The 20561-nt window shown below is 35.2% G+C and overlaps 1 protein-coding gene and 1 long non-coding RNA gene across 3 annotated transcripts in view; one reads left to right on the forward strand and one right to left on the reverse strand.

Annotated features, from left to right (window-relative positions):
• LOC107996301 (sodium-coupled monocarboxylate transporter 1) overlaps positions 1-20561 on the reverse strand; it is a 46443-nt gene that overhangs the window by 11880 nt on the left and 14002 nt on the right. Inside the window, exon 1 of one of the 2 annotated variants that reach the window (XM_062085710.1) lies at positions 17247-17351. The exons of the other annotated variant lie outside the window; for it this stretch is intronic. Coding sequence (XP_061941694.1) covers positions 17247-17249 — 3 coding nt within the window. The 5' untranslated portion in view covers positions 17250-17351. Of the gene's footprint in view, positions 1-17246; positions 17352-20561 lie in introns of those variants that run through there. 2 annotated transcript variants of the gene reach the window in all.
• LOC114577329 (uncharacterized) lies at positions 1195-20424 on the forward strand. The gene is made up of 4 exons (XR_009832870.1): positions 1195-2541; positions 5663-5870; positions 6193-19817; positions 19883-20424. It is a non-coding gene; the product is annotated as an uncharacterized LOC114577329 (long non-coding RNA).

Raw genomic sequence — 20561 nt, forward strand, 5'->3', positions numbered from 1 at the left:
GACGTTAGATTTTTTTCGAATGCTTCGAAGTCTCGATGCGTGTTTATTTTCACCGAGTGTGTGTATATATGTGTACATATATACAAGATGGGAGATCGATGCGATCGGAAGACGGCGCGTACTGTGACTGAACGCAATCCGTAAACCACTTCACGTTATTATGTTCGGCACATGGAGAGAGATGGAGGTATTCGCGGCGATAGAGCGACGAGCATCGACTCGTCTGACTATCTTCCTCGAAACGGTGAGAAGGGAGGGATAGGTAAGTGGAAGGGACTAGTGGCGGTAAGTCACTGGTTAAAAGCTTTTTTCTTATCTTTCTGCTCTATTGTTTATCGTGATGACACGTTAGGCCTCGTGTTTGTGGAAACTTGAAAAACACACGTATTTGCATATTGTATAAACGTATGAATTTGATAATAATCACGCATAATTCCGTTTAAATCGATCGTTCAATGTTTGTGATATAACGTGATCAGTTTTACTGGCAACACGTGAGCACTCCGTATTGCGGATCTTCGCGTTTGAGAAGAACAAGGCTGCGATGCGAGCTTGTTTGTTTAAAATTTCGTGTAGCTAAGTACGTATAATAGATCATATTTTGTTTGGAATTTGATAGATTTATTGTCATCATTTATTATATTTTCAAATAATAATAAAAGTTACGTTTTTAAAAGCAACATTAAAATCGAAAAATAAAATTTGAAGAGCACAAAAGCACAAAAAAAAAATCTTTCGAATGAGAGATTAAAAAGAGAAGTTATAAAGTTAATAATATCTTTAATGAAATATAATGAAATTATAAGAACACAAAAAAGAAAATGAAAAAAAAGATACCGTTATCGAATTAATGAATTTGCAAATGTGAGAAGATGAAATCGTCAAAACTGTATAAGTAGAATTAAAAACTTTAATCCAATGAATCAGGAGAGAGCCGAGTCAAGACGATAATTCAAGATCAAAAAAAAAAAAAGAAATTCTCGTAAAAAAGTTCATCTCTCGCGAAAGAACATCGAAAACGAGCATAAAAGAATCAAAAGAGAAAGAGAGAGGAAAATGGGAGAAAAGATGTTATATCCAGCAAAAAAATTTTATATCTCTTTTGAAAAATCGCTTTTCCTAACTTAACCCACTTTCCCATTCCGAGTCGCAGATTTTTCCATCCTTTCTTCACGTTATGGTTACTTTTATTCCCCTGAAAAAGAATTTCAATCTCAATCGATCGTTATCGAGACGGGAGGAGGAAGGGGGGGGGGAGAAAAAGCTTCCTCGACAGGAAAACGAGAACAATTTCTTCGTTAACGCCGTCGAACGCTATATTTCGTATGCTTCGAAAAACGATTTGAATTCGAGTCGCGTGGGTTACACAACGTCGACCGGGTCACGACTCCTCCATTGTCTCGTTCGGTTGATTTTCGAAAAATAAGAATTAGGAAATATTCCACTCCAAATACCTGTGTACCAGAGAGAGCATCCTATCCTCGTTTCCGCGAGGTTACAATGCGAAATCAATTGGAGGCTATTTATCGTGCCACGTTTAACCCATTTCACCGGGGCAATCGAACGGTCGACCGCTTCGTACCCCGCGGGAATATTTCGTATGCGGGTCGGATATTCTTTAACCGGAGTTGTTTCTCCGTTTGAAATGAACGAGACTGTACGAATTTCTTTATTGAGTCCACCGCTGACTGTTCGCCGGTCTTTGAAAACCCGATCGACTCCGAGGATCGTTTGTGGAAATTATTTAGAATTGGTGAATACGGTGGGGATTTGGGGGCTTCCTTTTGTGGTTGATTGGAAGCGTGAATTTTTTAAGACGAAGAAAGAGAGAGAGAGAGAGAGAACGAGAGGAAGAATCGAGAATCGTTATCTTCTTTTCTGATTAATTTCCTTCTCGCCAGCAATTTCGGATAATTGAATCTTTCGAATTTTCGAAGATAGAACTATAAGAGTTCTTTTGTGATTTGTTAACTTTTTCGATAACGAATTTTAAGAAATTTTAAATTTATTCGACGATGAACAATGTTTTCGTTATAATTTTCTATTATATTATCCACGACGGAAAAATATTTATTTATATCGATCATTTATTTATTTTTACCATCATTTATCCATTTTGTTTTTACATTCCTTTTTCTTTTTTTTTTTTATCACAAATAACGTGCCGAGTATCGGTTGTTTTAAAAGAATCGTGCAGGGTTATCGGAAGTGTCATTCGATTTCCGCGGATTCTAGATCGATTCTGATCCACCCCCTCGTGCGTATTCTATGAATCTCGCCGAAACGTTACGAATTATGTAAATAACGATAGAAGCGTGCATATAACGCAACCGGATTCATCTGCTCCAGTTCAGCTGATACGTCAGCCTCATGTGTCATGTGACACATGATCCACTTGTTTTCTGCGTGCCTATCGGAACATATTCGCTCTTGACAATTAATACACACCAGCGATCGACGAATCATCATCCAATTACGTATAAACGAACAAAGAACACCATGTATAATAGTAATATTATTTTCTGCCTGTTATTCACTTAGGTCAGTAACTCTGCAATTTTTTTTTTTTAATTCAGGATTTCAAAAAAATTAAAAAAAATTTTCTTCTTTCCCTTATTCTTTATTTAGGTTCTTTTTCTTTTTCGTATTATTTTCTCAATAATTCAGATTTTCATCAAGCTCTGCTAAATTTTTTTAAAATTTTAACTCAAGAAGGTATCCAACTTCATTTGATTTCGAAACTTTTGATTTCTTCTTTTTTCTTACTGTTTGTTTAATTTAATCTCCGTTGATTTATCGATTGAAAGGCGGTTTTCCTTTTTTGATGAATTTTTAAGATTTCAATCGGCATTTTTTAAAAATATTTTTGCAATGACCTGGAAAAATCCAAAAAATCTCGCTGGTAATGCTATCACAAGATTATCTAAGATAATAGCAATAAGCTCCTCGATTACTTTTTTTCGTGTAGAGAAGATAATTTTATTTATAAAAAGATAACTGTACTGGAACAATATCCTCCTTCTTCAATTTAATTCCCAATATATATATATATATATATATTTTTTAAAATACTGAAAATAACATCAAAAATAACGTATCGATAATTCCAACTTATTTCAAAGAGGCGTTGCTACCGCGCCCTGTTCATAATTTTTTAAATTAGATCACTTCGAATGAGATCGCAATAAAATTCAGCCAATAACCAACGTTCTCTCCTCTCCTTCGAATCGCTCTTATCCCTCCTCATCCTTCACAAATCTTCAATGATACCTACTCCAATAAAATCTACTCTAAAAGATGAAAAGATCCCGTCGGCTTTAATCGGTTCACCTTGAAACCGCGATGCTGCTCGTCGACGCGTCCCCGTGAAATCACAAGGGAAGGGAACGAGCTACTTGTGCGGCCAAGCCGAGTGGCGCAGCCACCGTGAAACACACGGCGCCGCAGTCAATTTCGTTCGCCTCGTCCTCGTCTAGGTGGGTATATCAAGGGAATCGTGGTCTATACGAGCATCAGACGACTGCCTTCTACTTAGATCCGACTCGTGGAAATTCCCGTGGAAAAAAAGCCCGATTCCTAACCTCAATTCCGTGCGAGTAGGTTATGCTCGAAGGAGAGATTTCATTCTTGAGAGATTTTTCTCTTTGCTGATGAAGTCTTGTGACTGTGTAATAATAATAATTTTGCGATGGTTTATTATTTCGAGTATTTCAATTGCACCAGTAGTTGTTAAAACTTTTTAAAATACGAAAATACGAAAAGTGAATAAAAATGAAAAATATAATTGTAAAATTGTAAAAGCATGTAACTTTCTGGAATGAATTATCTTTTACGAGTTTTTAAAAATTTTTTAAGAGAGTGGTATAAAAAGAAATTAGTCGTGGAAATAATGAGTTTTAGGTTACCCTTTGAAACTTTTATCTTAACTTAAATTAAAACAAATTTAAAAGTAGCTTGACGAAAGCTTTACGGTATTCTTGAGTTTTTCTTTTGGTTAGATAGTTGGAAAAAAAAATTTATGTAATTAATTCTGCCAGGTTTTTATATCGATTGCCTCTCTCAAGACGTATGATTTTCATGACGGAGACGTGAGCGAGTGGTTTCTAGAACGTTCTAGATAGAGATACTCTATTTATTACACTTTTGATCAAGCGTTAAGGTATGTTTGTTATTCATTGTCAAAAATTGAAAAAAATTAGGTCAAATTGATAGGCGTGACCTATCAATAGGTCATCGAGTATTGCTCTTAACGCGATATGCATTCACATGAAAACACATGACTACGTGACTCATAAATGCTCAAAGTATTAGTAAGCAGTAATTATAGCAAAAATATAAATTTTCAATATGATACAATTTTTAAGATAAGGAAAAAACTTGAATTAAAAAAATTATATGATACGAGTCAAAAACGAATATACATTTTTCAAAATGCATTTGAAATGCACTTGTGATATTTAATGAATATTGATATATTCGTTCTTAAATATCCATGTATATTTAGAAACGTCATTTTTTTTTACTAATTAATTTTCAATTACTCTCGAAAAATATATTTTGCTCTTATAGATTATACGTCAAATACCATATATTAAAATTGTATTAAACTCCAAAGATCTTAATTGTGTTCTTCTTCTATTCATAAAAGCAAATTTCAATTTTTTGAAAACAGGAAGTCCACTTACAACGTTAATTACTTAATTCGTCAAACGATTTTTTCTCGAAAAAAATATTCTTTTCCAACATTGTCGCAGATGTAATTACATATGAGTCGAAGTTAAAACCGATCTTTATTTAATATTTATCACATCACATATGTTACTAATTATTCATGACAAACAAACTTATGCACATTTTCTCTTAAGACTTTAAGGAAATAATGCTTAATTAGCGCTTATAAACGATCAAATAGAGAGACACGTGAGACACAGAACGTTCTTTCTTTCATAATTTCCTTTATATTTTTATTTCAGAAGTCCTTGTTGTTGCCACGTGTTGCTCAATATGTGTATCGTGGAACAATGGCGGGCACATAACGCAAAGGAAACACGACGAACGAAAGATTCGTTCGTGGTATTTTTAACCAATAGAGAAGAACTCATCGCGGCGTGCACTCTCGAAACAACTCTAGCCTTTTCCTTTTATACGCTTTTCTATTCCCGCCCTTCGACGCTTTTCTTCTGTGTAGAATCTCAACCGAACCTTGTAAAAATTTCTTACGTTCGAAGAAACCAAAATTGAAATTCTTTCTCATAGATGCAATCAATTTAACTTCTGATATTTTCTATCATTAATTAGAATGAAAAATTTAAAAAAGAGAAGCCTTGGCAATGCAAAACAAAACGAGTGGAAATTTAAAATGACTACATATAGTAATGGCAACATTTCTAAGGAATGACGTGTGCAAATTAAAAATTAAAAAACTTATTGAATTTTAAAAATTTTTTAAAATAACTTATATATATAATCGACGATTAAAAAATCTATAATTTTTGAACTTTTGAACGAAGATAAATAATATTTCAGCATTTTTATTATTCTTTTGTCCGAAATAGACTCCGACTCCACTCCGTTCGTATAGATTATATTTCTCTGAGTTTTTTGTATAATCCACTGCCTTCGGAAATACGTTCGAAATCAAAAGTATCTTAATCCTTTTCAGGGAAAATGGCGGTGCAAGACGAGTTTCCTTGAAAGCGGATATCCAATCCTGTTTTCCGCCCGTGAAAATCAAGTTTAAAGATTCAGGAGCGCGGTATGGCTCGCGTAAAACTTTAAGTGTACATTGAGACTGGACGAGAAGACAGGCGGGAATCGTGGAACGAAACATTTGGAGATTGCAACTCGACGAATAATCAAACTCTGGATTGGTATGAATGAAATTATTCTATTTGATGTTGATTCGTGAAAATGACAGGATAAAATTAATTTCAAATTACTTATTACCCAACTTTCAAATTCAAATTAAATTTAACTATTTAATTTACTGTTTATAACCATTTGGCTATATTTTCTTTTCTTTCTCATATTTTTTTTTTTTTTTTTTTAAGTCTCGCATCTTTGCTGGAATAAATTTAAATATCAGCAATTGGAAATCAACGATAAAATCGTAAACGAAACGATCTTATATAATCTTGATTGAAACTTATTACCAGTAATCGATACATCGAATTAATTAACGATTAATTTTAGAATAAAATCTAATCTCCATCTTGAGTTAAGAAAACTCTCGAGGATTAAACTTGAAGCGGCCACAAAAGGCTCTCGCAAAAGTCGAAAGAAGTTTCAATCCTCGCTGTTCATCGAAACGGGGAGACTGTGATTTGCAAAGAAAAAAGAGAGAGAGAGGGAAGAGCAACGAAGAGAGGACGATATTTTTCTATCGTCAATTTCCACGAACGTCGGTGGATCGACCGTCTTTTTTTGCGGAAGCGGCAAGAGATGACGGCAAGAAGGCGAGATAAATCTCTGTTATTCCGAGAACAGTGACGATGACAGTTTCTAACAAGATTTTCGTGAATAAAGGCACGTAAGATTGGGCCATCACGATTATCGCCTATTTCGTAATGCTTGATTAACCGAGAACTTGCGAGACACTGTTCTAATTTATCAGCGATGATAAATCACAGACAAGAAGAATTTTCTTTTCTTAGCCGTCGTTTATTCCTAGATTTTTTTTTTTTTTGGATATCATTGACGTATACAGTGTAATAGAATTATTGTAGAATTAATTAAAAAATATTCCATTATTGTTATCAATGTTAAGGGTCATGAGCGAACATGATGTTGAAGCGTGATTATACGATTTCTGAAATCGTAATTGAAGAATTATAAAAATTCCAATAATATTCAATAATGTTCAGGTAAATATCATGAAATAATCATGAAATTTTTTTATGATATAAAAATCGTATATATAAAACGCACATTTAATTTTTTTTCTAAATCAATAATTAGAATTAGCATCGTAGGGCACGATGATGAGTCAGCCTTTCGCAAAAAGATGGATTTAAACCGCTCGTAGCAATGAGATTCTTTAATTAAACAGATTTTTTCTTGCCGTTTCCGCGAGAAGCATGATCGAACGGACTTAACGATCTCAATTTAGACGACGGGCTTCGTTATCGAAGCGTGTCGACTAGCGGCGATTAATTCGCCGACAGAAGAAACTACTTACTTACGTAGGGTAGGGGAGGGGAGGGAGAGGGAGCACGTGTCTCTTGGGTTCACGGAAGCTGATCGATTACGAGAATCAGTAGTCACGAGACGAACAATTGGCAGAACTCGAGTTAAACGCGGCGGCCGACGCTTCTCGAGAACCGAGTTCCGCCGGGGGTAGAGGGCGCGTGCAAATTTATCCGCGTCTCGTGATTTCGATCAATCGAGGAAAATTTTCCTCCACTCCGTGTCGTGATCGTTTCTTTCCTCTTGATCGAAAGTTTTCATTCATCCATTCGTTCGTTCGTTCGTTCATAAAAATTCAAAATTCCTCCCTCCTCCTTCTCCCGAGGAGAATTTTCTTAATATAATCTCGTTCAATCCCGGTAATTCGAATCTCGGATCTCAATTTATCGGAATTTTTGAGTAGAAGAGGTTCAATAAATTTTATACGGAGAATAAGAGTGTATGTATATATATATATATATATTCTTAAGAGAGAAATTACGATCCATTTAAATTAAATTTTCATGGAAAACCTTTTGCTTCCCAAAAGAAGTTGATTCGACGATCGATCGATGATCGATCGAACCGACACCGGTCTCGTCGCTTTTGCTATTATTTACTTGCCTCGATGGACTCGCATCGATCGATGCACCCCGTCGTACTTTTCCTCCTCTTTTAAATACCTGATCGACCGAAAATCGTTTTAACGGGATTTTACACCATTTCGTAGGAATTTTTCACGGGGGGATTGCTTCCTTCCATGATCGACGGTTCCGACGACGATATCGAGAGCGCCTCTCTATACGAGAACGGCGATAAGCTCGCGCGAAACAAGCTCTGCGCGCTTTTCTCTTTCTTTCTTTTTCTTTTTTTTTTTTTTTCCCCTCTTTCTCGTGCAGCCTCGACGAGCCGTAACGAGGGAAGAAAACCTGGTTGCTCGAGATCGATGCACTTGCCCGATTTATGAACGATCCGCAAAGTAATTGTGCGGCGAGGCGAGGCGGCGCTTTGTTGGGAAAAATTTTTTGACAAGACAAAGTGGAAGCGAGAAGGAAAGTTTAATTTTCTTCTTGCAACGTTTCATCGATCGTTAATAACTGTTTAAAGTTAAGGTTATTATACTGCCTAGGAGGCCTGTGCAAGTTTCGAGGAAATTACGAAGAAACTCGATCGATCCAGCACTATAGAAATTCCTGCGAAAATTCCAACTGGTATTATATCCGGGGCGTGGAATAACTTTGATGATTAAAATTTGATGACAAGTGTATGACCCATTAATTTCCTCAACGGCCAATTGTTATGTACTTGTTACATCGGATGTAATATAATTTTTGAAAAAAAAAAAAAAAAGAAAAAAATAAAACTGTTTCGTCGAACGCGGAAATTCATTAAAATATTTCACATCTGCCTCGATTTCCAATTGCCTGGATTGGAAAATGGAATGAAAATGTTGGCAATTGAAAAGAGACAATTAACGGGCATTAAAGTTATCATTATTATTATTATTATTGTTATTGTTATAGAAAACAATTTTAACAAATTTCCTGGGATTTAAATTTTTATTTTCTACTCGTAGAACTAAAAAAAAAAAATCGCACCATACTTCGAACTGTTGAACCGCAAACTTGATACGACAAACTTTCCCTATCCCTTCGCATTTCGATAATTCGAACAACAAAGCGCAACAAGCACGCCCCGGCCGACAAAAGAAGCGGAATTTCAGAATTAATTATTCGCCGTATAAAAAGAATTTAAAAGGGAGGATCGGTGGAATTGTTACGCGACCGGGACTCTTCTACAACATTTCTCTTTCGGCCATTCGTTTGCCACGGTTGGCCAAACGTTGCGGTTCCGTCGCAAATGGCGATCGCTTGCAAATTTAATTGAAGCTTTCATCCAGCTTTTCAAATCATTTCGCTCGACCGCCGCGTCGTCGTGTAGAGGAGAAATATTATGGAGGGAAAAAAAAAAAAGGAAAAAGGGAAAAAAAGAGAGAGAGAGGGAGCTCGCTTTGAATACATCGATAACTCGCGCGATTCCGACCCTCGACTCGAAGCGTATTCAACGAGACGAATATAATGGGCAGTGACAAGCCGAAATAACATTGCATCTCCTTTGAGACGGTCGATCTTGCTCCTTTTATCTGCCTACCCTCTGTCTACCTTCTCTCGTTCGCTCACACGTAAGGACGGAAGGAGAGACTCGTGCGAGACGATCTCGCGATACAAATTCGCAGGGCTCATGAAACTTTCATTATCGATCGATTTCCTCGCTGCTCGTCGATTTACAAATCGTAGTATTAAAATCGAATCGTGTCGAATGTTCATCGAATGTTATGGAAAGAACGGAAGGAGAAAGGAGGGGAGGGGAGAACGTTTCTGCCATCAATTTCCTCTTTTTGTATTATCCGAAGAGATTTACATATTCATGAAAGAATTTCCCAAGATTTCCATGATTATTCGAATATTATACCTAAGAGAAACAATTTCGATTGAAGATTATCTTTGAGATAAGTAATTGAGAGAGAATCGTAATTGATCGAGTTTTCAAAATATTTAAATAGGTAGATTTTAAGTTTTGATATAGTTTTGTCATTGTAAAATTTACTATGAATTGCGATTTATTAATGAATTACGAATTCGTTAAATATACGCGAGCTTGGAGGAAGAATATTTAAATAAATTAAGCAACTGTTTTTGTACATATATATATATATATGTATATGTGTATATGTAATAGATAATATATGTACATAAATTACATGCAAAAATGCATATGTAATTATAATGTGTTTTTAATATCTTGTTGGATGACTTTTACGTGACAAATTGCTTAAATTTGTCGCATTTTTATTATACATTATTACACTTAAGGATATTTCTTTGTTCTTATGTTTCCATATGTAATACAATTTGTTTCGATGAGTCATAATGGATTGTACATTTTTTTTTCTTTATCAAAATAATTATTCGCTATCTTGCCATTTAATCAAATGTATACATCGACCAGTGCTATTATACAAGCGTGCAATAACTCAATTTTTGCATATCAAATTTATTTCAACCTTCAGAATCGTTATTTAAATTTTTTTATCTATTTCATTCAAACATTTTCTACCTTCTTCCATCCAAATATACGTGTACACTCGGTACAAGTCTTACACGTAAATTCTCGACAAAGTTCGAAAAACGAATTTCATCATCGATCAATTTAAAGAACGTTTCGAGCTCGACGATATTTCGACGATCTTGATGGGGGGAGGAAAAAAATCTTGTCACAACGCCGATAACGTGTATTGTAATTGGTATCCGGAGATTAACGATAAATCTGGTTTTTGCCAGTGTTGTAGATTCTATGCATATTGCATGAGGTTCGATCTTTCATCATTTTTCTTCTCTCCCTTCCTTTTCTTTTCCTTTTCTTCTTTTCGTCACAGTTTTTCACACACGGACTATATATATATACATATATATAGCCCTCGAACTCCTGTGATCAAACCCCTTTCGAGAACGAAACGTGTAACAATGGAACGATGACTTTTAGAAATACTTTTTGTACTTTAACCTGTCGTCGCGATTCGTCGAGTTGAAATTTGCTTGTTCGATGAACAATTTCGCGAGAAAGTCTTTCCTTTTAATGTTGAAACAAGAAAGAGGAGGAAGAAATTCGGACGAAAACGTCGAGAGAAATTATTACCTCTTGTAAACGAGTGCTCGAATGGAAGCTTTCTACCTGAAATTCCATCAAAATCTTCAAACTCCTTGCAACGTTCAAAGTGTTAATAATAGATAATGATATTCCTTTACGGCTTCTACAATTTTCCGCTATAAAGAGACACACATACACACATATATAGACTCTTCCTTAATCACATTCTGGATTAAATAAAGAAAGAATAATAAACAATCTATCCCATCAATTTTCTCGATCATAAACGCGTCTTCTTTTCTGCGATAATTGAATCCACTGTCTCGAATTTCAACTCGTTGAGACAAGAACGAAATGAGAAATTTTATAATCATCATTATCACAACAATTCGCACGATCGATCTATCATTAACTCGAATCGAGAGTATCATAGAATAAGAATTTCAATTTTCGATGCGTGTGCAGCTGCTTTTCTTCATTCTGTCTGCGTCACGAGACGGACGAATCGATGGATGGACACCAAATCGCGAAATTGATGCAAGCAGGTTCGACAATTTCTCGAGGAATTTCGAAACGCAAATAGGATCGACGTTCCTCTTCTTCTTCGCGCCGGTGCCCGGATATCCGGTCGAGCACGAACGATCATTCGTCCGTTCGTTTGCATTGGGATAACGATGTTTGGCGAAATGTTTCAAATATGTTTCGGAACGCATATGCCGGATCTCTTTGATTGACAATGATACGCGCTATTTTGGGATTATTTGGCACGAAATATCAACATTGTAGCCAGTTACGTCGATCAATTGATAAATTTAGATGGAAAACGGGAAAAACTAGATTGATAAATACGAACGTAACTTTCAAACGTGGATGTTTATCGAACAAAATAATAATAATTTAATTTTTTGGATAGCCTGGTAACAAAAAATGTGATATCACAAAGTTTGCTTGCTCACATTTTCTCGGTCAAAACGATATTGCAACGTTTATAATATATCTCATCAGAAATATGATTAATTGCGATATTTATAAAGGAAGAAGTTAATAACTTTTTCGTACTTAAAATTGTTTCTAAAAAATCTAATCTATCAAATATTGACAAGTTTCGATACATGGATAAATATTTGTTATCGTCAGATCGGATGCTTTTACGCAAAATTCTTCACTATTCTCACTATTCTCACTATTCTCTTTCAATAAATTCAATAATCAAAAAGCGTCACAACGAGTAAATTGATCCCACAACGATACGATGCATCCCATCGATATCCAACACAGCCCCATCTTTGCACAATCGATGATTCCCAACTGATACAAAAATTCGTGCTATCTTACGTTTCGTTACGAAAAAAAATAAAAAGACAAAATAAAACGAAGAAAAGTCCCCACGTCATAAAATGTAATCCCATTGTTGCCACGACTAAGTAGATGGAAAAGGGAAAGGTAAATGGGAGAGACGAGGTAAAAAAAAAAAGAAAAAGAGAAAGAAAAAAACGTTAAAAAGGTAAAATACGGAGGATAAAGAGGCAAGGAGAGGGAATTAGAGTAAGCCCGGTTAGAGTAAACTGAACAATGCTGTGATGTATCACGGTACAATAGGGGTAGCTTGCTCTTTTGAAACTTCCTGTACAAAATATGGTAACATCGAAAACACGGGAGGAGCAGGAGGAGGGGAAAAATAAAATTCAACGTTCTCTAAAGTGCCATTCTAACCAGGAACGAGGTTTTCGTTGTTAATGTTTTCCTCTCTCTCTCTCTCTCTCTCTCTTTTTTTCTTTCATTCGAAACCACTCTTGTTGACGTCACGACGACGAGACGTATTTTTACACGCGCGTTGCACGATGCAACGTTTTCGGCTTGATTATTTACAACACGCGATAAGGAATCGTGATATATGGACACGGATCGGTCCCAGATCTCGTTTAAATATTCCTGTATTGTACACTTGGAAAGGGATTCCTCTGGATATCGCATACTTTTGCTTTAACAACGGTGATTGATGAATCTCGATGCTCACATCGAGGAATTATCGTGGAAACGATAAAAAAAAAGAAAAATACGAGATTTCACGATTAAATATGTTCAAGGATTGAGAAAATTGCGGAGGCATCTACGAAGTTTGCGAAGATAAACACGTAATTGCGTAGATTCGTGCATTAGTGTGAAGGAAGCCTAATACCAGTCGAGGTTCTTCGAAAAACCTAATACCAGTCGTCACGTTCAGTCTTAAGAGACTTTCTTGAGACGGGAAGCAAAATTTCCCTTTCCTTCGAATAATTGTATTTTGAAAAAAAGAAAAGAATTAATCGCGATGGAATTTTAAAGGAAACGTTTATTACAAATTTCAATATAATTTTGCCGTAAACGCTTGTAATAACGAGAATAAGTCGAGACAATAAGAGGATCAATTATTTCGATCGTTAAGTTAAGAGTGCAGACAAATAATCAAGAAAATTAACTTGGAGGGAAGCGTATATATTTCGCGTAATATAGGAAATAAAAAATATTTTAAATAAGGCCGCAAGAGTGGCGCATAAATATGACGGCATAAGAGAGCATGGAAGAACGAAAGATATATCAATGGCATGAATTAGCGAGAGAGAAAGAGAGAGAACTTGCGCGAACCGGCGGCATTTACCATGTTCAACATTTAAACACACGTTCTCGTTAATATGGCAAATTGATCTTAAATCATTCTCGTATACGTGTACACGTACACGAGATCGGTATTAAACAGGATCTATGTGGAGAGGGAGATCTCGCCAATTATCCAATTATCTCCCGTAGAAAAATCTCGTCTCTGAGTCACGAGTTTGTTACGACCCTCATCATAACGTCGACGACGACGAGACATCGTGGAATAAAACGATAGAACGCATGATAATTAAATCTTTAATCGATCGATGTAACATGAAGGAGGAGGAAGGAAAGAGGGAAGGGAAAAGAAAGAGAAAGAGAGATGCGCGAATTTCCGGCGAAATTGCACAAGGTTCGACACAGGTTTCAAGGGAAGAATGAGTTGGGGAAAGAAGAGGGTGTTAAGTGCACTCTGCAGTCAAAATATTTGTTTAAACGAGCTTGTTGCGCGTTCATTAAAAACGCCACTCGACGAGAATCGACGGGATAATTGGCCGTTTTTGAGAAAGCGTGTTACACTCGTGCGTCAAAAATTTTTCAGACGAGAATAAGCAGTCCGTTAATGTAATACTTTTGGTTCGAGTACAAAGATGCGACGAGTCGTGTAAAGATTCATTTTAAAATATATTATTTGTTATAATCTTTGGTAAATTTTTCAAATTTCGGTCGCCAAAAAGAATCTTTCTTTTCATCGGGATCTAATAATATATCCAAGTTACGCCACATGATGTAGAATTCCTTTTGGATGAAATCGACTTTGAAAAATGGACTCCTCCTCATTGTATTGCATCCATTGTCTGGCAAAATAAAGATTCAGGATTTAATTAGCGAATTCATTAATGGAGATAAGAATATTATCGGAGTTGGTTTCGAATCGTCTCACGTCAGATTCAAGATCTCTTGTGTCGCTTGCCTCGTTATCAATCATGGGATTCGCATTAATCAAGAACCGAAAGGGACAGCACAGGGCAATAAATACTGATCGTCCAATTAACGAGGAATATTCGTGCTAAACGATAGCGAAATTTATCGATGCCTTCCATCCTATGATCTTCGAAATAAAGACAAAGGGAGAGGATGAGAGAGAGAGAGAGAGTAAATGAAGGTTCGGAAATTTCGAGAGTTTGCATCGAGTTTAATGAATGATGCATCCATTGTCTTGCAAGTTTGGTTAAACCTCACGATACTCGTAATATTGTAACTTTATATCCACCAATTTTATCGTTCCAAGAATTCGTAGAATAATTATTTAAAAAAATATTGGAAAATTTAAGTTAATATCTTCTTATATAAATTTCCATAAATTCATTATATATAAATTTTATTTAATATACGAAACAAAAGACAACGAATATAAATGAATAAGTTAGAAACGTGTAATTAAGAAAAATGCATTATCTCTATTAAAAGCTGAATGATTTTATAAACAAACATTTGAAAGAGTGATGATGAATACGCTCGCAGTGTCAGTTGCCAGACTGCAACGTTTATTTTCGTCGATTAGGTAACGTAGTATAATAATAATAATAGTTCGTTTCTCGTTTGACATAATAATCGTCTATGATATCTACTATCGCCAATCCTTTCATACAATTCAGATCTAACAATAACGATTACCCACGCCAATTCGACAGCTTGCACGAGTTTATTCCGCATTGAAATATTATTTCCCGCCAAGTTAAAATACATTTGCTTTAGCATCGAGCTTTTTAAATCGTGAAGTATAGTCTTCTTTGCGCGATATTAAAACACTTTCGATCAGTTCTCAAAAAAAAAAAGTGAGTTATACGTCTCGAAAGAGTTGTTACTGCGTTGACAAACAACGCATGAAACGACTCGTCATTTTTCTCGAGGACAATGAATTCGATACGAATGATAATTAGGACAATCAATTATGCCTCGTGTCCATCCATCATTTCCTGTGATTTACGACTAAAGAAAATATAATAACCCGGATTCGATTATACCTCGAAAATTGCCACTCGTGTTTGCTTATATTGTTGAGGTTAAATATTCTCGAAGAGATTAGAAAATTCTTAGATCGAGGCGTGATTAAACGTCAACACCGTTTTTACCCAGAAAAAACGTTTGCGTTTGAGCGGTCTCCGTGAGAAAAACCATTTATCAGATTACATAAAAATGTTTTGAGAAACGTTACGAATATATCGTCGAATTTTATTGACGGATTATGATGAAATATAATATTTAACTTCTCTTAATCGAGAGTAATTAACAACGGAGAAATTATAACAAAAAATAAACTGAAGATAAAATAAAGTAATAATAAAGTAATAATATAATACGTTTGTTTGATAATCACACAATTATACTTGATGATAAGATGAAAAGAAAATAATTGACGTAGGTAGCGCGATATCGTCCCATTATCGATTGTCACAACGATAATGCTTTAATGTATATAATTCAAACGATGTCCATTTCAACAAATTCCAATTCTCTATTCAATTTTTCAAGATTGTCAAATCAAGAACAAAGTTTACGAGGTAATTTGCATATGAAAGAAAGTAATAACAATCTTTAACTATTTCAAGCAACTTCGATCAACAAATTTCCAAATTTTAGAAAACAAAATTAATCCTTTCCCGAGAGAAACCAAAGATCTTGGCGGATCATAATTCGCAACCTATTAAGATCTCCAAAAATAAGCCAGCTCTTAATTTTCCAAAAATTACCAAAAATCCAATTTTTCGAGATCGTGGCAAAGTGTTATTCGTGGATGGAAAAATCTGCGTCACACGCAATCGTCGTCATCATCCTGATCAGAAATTGTCACGAGCCGATATTTGCGTTCGGACACGTCTGCCATCCCCATTTTCGGAACGAGTTAATCCTTACGTTGCACCGCGGCACGTCATTGCGCGTTACTGCGCCATCACGTTACACTTGGCCGTCATCCAAATGCACAGGGGACCGATAGGGGAAACGCCAGAGGGCCAGAAAAGTTCGACTTTCCTCCCTGATTTACATCTTCCACCCAAAGTCGATCGCCCCGAGAATTCAAATTCTCGCTGGTCAAAGCGCAACGCATCCCGGTCTCCTCATTTTCTTTTCTCTTGGACACCACTCAGTTGAAATTGTTTCAACAATTCGTTCCTTTCGATTAATCCGTATCGCGGACAATTAATTCGTCACGGATGGAAGTCACAGCTGCTGTCGGATTATTTGTGCAAAACTGGAGGAAATCCGCGCAGATCGATCGATCGATGTCTGCCTGGGTTTATAATTGCCGGCCACCTCGTTAATTTTAAATCCTCGGGAAATTTTTACAAAGAAACGTTGGATTATTGCGCAACTTGCGCGTTATCGGATTTCGTTTGTCGAATTCGATCTGCTAACGAGTCGCAATTAAATTTTACTTAAAATCTCGTTTTTCGACCAATTCTCCCTTTTTTTTTTAATCTTTTACTTTTTTCACGTAATAGTAAACTCTTCAATTTGTTATTCTTAATGGAACATTGATAGCCTTTTATATAATTATTTTTCAACGTGTAATTTTTTTAAATACAAAAAATTAATTCGAATAATTAAATACCTAGAAAAATGTGATACAATATTATCGACAAATTTTTTTCGAAATTCTCCTTATTATATTAACCCCCTTACAAAATTTTTAACATTTCACTTAACCTAAATATTGACAAATACCTTCACGATTCCTTCCTTTCTTTTTCTAGAACAATAAAACACTCAGAACAAACTTCAGTTCTCCAAAATTACACAACTACACGGAAGAAAAGAAGCACTAACACGAAAAAAAAGTATGTTTTTGCACGTACCATGGTAGAAATTTTATCAATAAAATTTATCCGGAGCAAAAATTGTTCGCGGATGGTGACGGAATCGATGCTCGAACACCTGACGCTGGACGACAGTTGCGTCGATCATCAACGATCGGGCAGCGATCGTTACCTCATTCCATGTGTCAACACATCCCGCGAATGGGATTCGTTGTTTTCGTTCATTTCGCGGGTAGCGATAATCGAGCGTGTGATCCGCAATGGTCAATCTTCCTCCCTTTTCTCGGAAAATCTTTCGCTTCCTGATTGCTTTTCTCCTATCTTCTATCTACGATTCGTGTATAATGGAGGTTGGATTTATTTATTACGATTAAATAATCCTCTCTGTGTAGAGTGCAGAGGAGAGAGAGAGAGGGGGGAGAGAGATTTGCACAGCTGTCGCGAGATTCGATCGATGTTTCGAATAATTAAGAAGATATCGAATCGATGAGCGCAGGATTTAGTCTTAATTTCAGCCTTAATGGAAATTTTGGAAATATTATATATGCAGGGTGATCGAGAAGTTATAAATCTTTCTTAGTTAATGAGATATTCTGATTTGTAACGATGGTAATATTTTAATATAGGTTAAGTTGTCCACATTTCCAAAGTGTAGAAGAAAAGTTATCTAATTTCTTACAGTTGTGGTTATATTTCTAGGTCACAATAAAAAAATTGTAATTAGTAACAATGACAATATTTCGATAGATTGGATTGGATGGATATTTTACGTATATTTTATTCCTTTTTTAAAATTTTCTGGAATGAGCTTCAAAATATATTTTATTCTTGATTAATCATAAATATTTTATTACGATGAAATTTTGTCCTTTCTCTTTCCAGCTTTTTATTGTTGATTTCTGGGTGGTAATTTATAACATCTCGTGTTTTATAGCGCAATATGACAAAGTCTAGTCTTAGGGATGGATCACAAGGCGACACGAAAGTTTAAAAACTGATTATTCAATAGCTAGATCGGCAAATATTTGTCTCGAAAATCGAGACATAGAGATAGCAAGACAAAATTTCTAATCTCTTATGTGCTCTTATTTAACTTTCTTCTCAAACCACATGCTTGAAGTCATACAATTTACATCTCTCTCTTCTTCTTTTTTTTTTTTTTCTCTTTTCAAAATCCGGAGTCACGTGTAACGTGAACGACGTAGAATTCTGTGGATAATATTTACTTCAACGTACGTATAACATTTTTGAATATGTTTGGAGCCGCTTTGAATTTCCATTTGCTATTTAAAATTAATGAAGCATTGTTGATCTTTTAAATCAGATGACAAGGCCTTTGGAAAAATAAGACATCCGTGAAAAGAAGAATTCACGTTTGAAAAATACCGTGCAATAAAATGTAATGTAATCGATACGATTCTTTATCATCGATTAAAGCTGTTGAAAGAAAAATTATTAAGAGCAGATAAGAGAGAACGATTTATATAATAAAATTGTACATCGATAATCTACATTTTTATTTTTATGATGGTAAGAATTCATTTATTGAGATCACGTTATTTTTCATTTGCGTTGCTGCCTTTTGTCAATTTATCTACCACATTACATTTTATTACGTTCGTGTAATCTTTTATAAATTTGTAGTGTTGTAAAATTTTGAAAATTAAAATTGTTTATGACATTGTCAACTTCAACTTCTAAATACTATAAATTTTTTTTCTCTGTTTACGTTTGTATGCTTTTACGCATCATTATTTATGAATATTTTACTTTTCAATATTTACCTACTTATTTCGATAGTTATATAAACCAAACATTTCCCACTTAAAAATCATTTTCATTTCTATCGCGTCGCATCGCACGGATAAAAAATTTAATAATTCCAGCTCTGTTTTGCCAAATTTTTAACTTTGAATTATTACGAATATACGACGATACGAAAAGATTATGCTAGTTTAAAAAAAAAAGAGAAAATCACGAACCAAGCAAAGATAAAAAGGCTACAAAAGCACGAGCCAGCATTAAAAAAAAAAAAAGTTTCACTGCGCGGTTAAAAAGGATTATGCATTAGTTCCATCGGAAATCCCTCCTATTCTTGATGGCGCCACACTTTGGGCAAGGTCGCGACATGGAAGGAGAAATGGCCGCCAGTGGAAAGTTCCCGCGCGGGCCAGACGTATTAGCGGTTTAATATTATGCAAGTTTGACGTGTTATGCTACACACGGTGTGTTTGAACCTGATTTATCCATCGACAAACACCCGTACGTTGATTCATGATACCGTCAACAATTAATTCTCAGAGGCGGCAATAAATTTCCTCGTGCAAACATACAACGATAGTATGAACGAGGTGAAATAAAACTGGTACTTCGAAACGACGACTTCGAAACTTTCACCATCCTATATATATATCTCTTCTATGTTTCTATCTATCTTTTTCGCGTGAATTTCTGCAAACAATCAAAAGTGCACAGTGCGAAAGAAACAGCAACCGATGCTCGCCAAGGAAATAATAGTCTTTTTCATGCTTGTAATCGGCTTTATAACTCTGTTTCGTTTCGTTTTCAGCGGAGGAAACAGAGGAGAAGAAGAAGGAGAAATCGATCGATGTGATGTGTTTCTTTTATTATTATTATTATTTCTTTTTTTCTAATTTTCCTCCCCTCTTTTTCAGGTAGTCGAAAAGTAGATTTATTCGAAAGCAACGATGCGACGTCGTTTCGTTTGAAATCCCTCTTACGTTCGCTCCAAAGAGAGCTGAACTTCTTCCACTGTGATTTCCTTTTAGCCCTCGGTAGCCTGTTAAACTGAGGTACAGTTGCAGTACTTATCCTTATCGGACGAGTGGTAAAAGGGTAATTTCATTACAATATATATATATATGATTTAACGTTCAATGCCGTCTTACTTTTCAGAAAGAACTTATGATACTTTTCTACTCTCTGTAAATATTTTAAAACAGCTTCGATCTTATAATCCTCAATTTAGCTCGTGGCTATAAGAATAAATTATATCTCCAAAAAAAAACAACGAGAATATAAATTTTAAATTCCCCTATACATATTAATGTATTCGCGAGATATTTTTGGATTAAATCGATTTTGGAGGACAAAACAAATTTATTAATTTGCTGAATAAAATCGTCCCCTGTTTCGCCCAATGTAAACTTAATTACTTTTACGATTTAACAAATAAATCTCAACCGTAATTTTTATACATTAATTCCTCCATATTATACAATTACGTTACATAATAACATTACAATTTTCCAATTTAAATTTCACATGAATTTATAAGAATTGAACGTATTCTTAATCTTCGAGGAAAAAGAAAAAAGAATCAAATCAAATCGC

This window comes from Apis cerana, linkage group LG15 (assembly GCF_029169275.1).
Source record: "Apis cerana isolate GH-2021 linkage group LG15, AcerK_1.0, whole genome shotgun sequence".
In the NCBI taxonomy this organism is placed as follows: Eukaryota; Metazoa; Arthropoda; class Insecta; order Hymenoptera; family Apidae; genus Apis; species Apis cerana.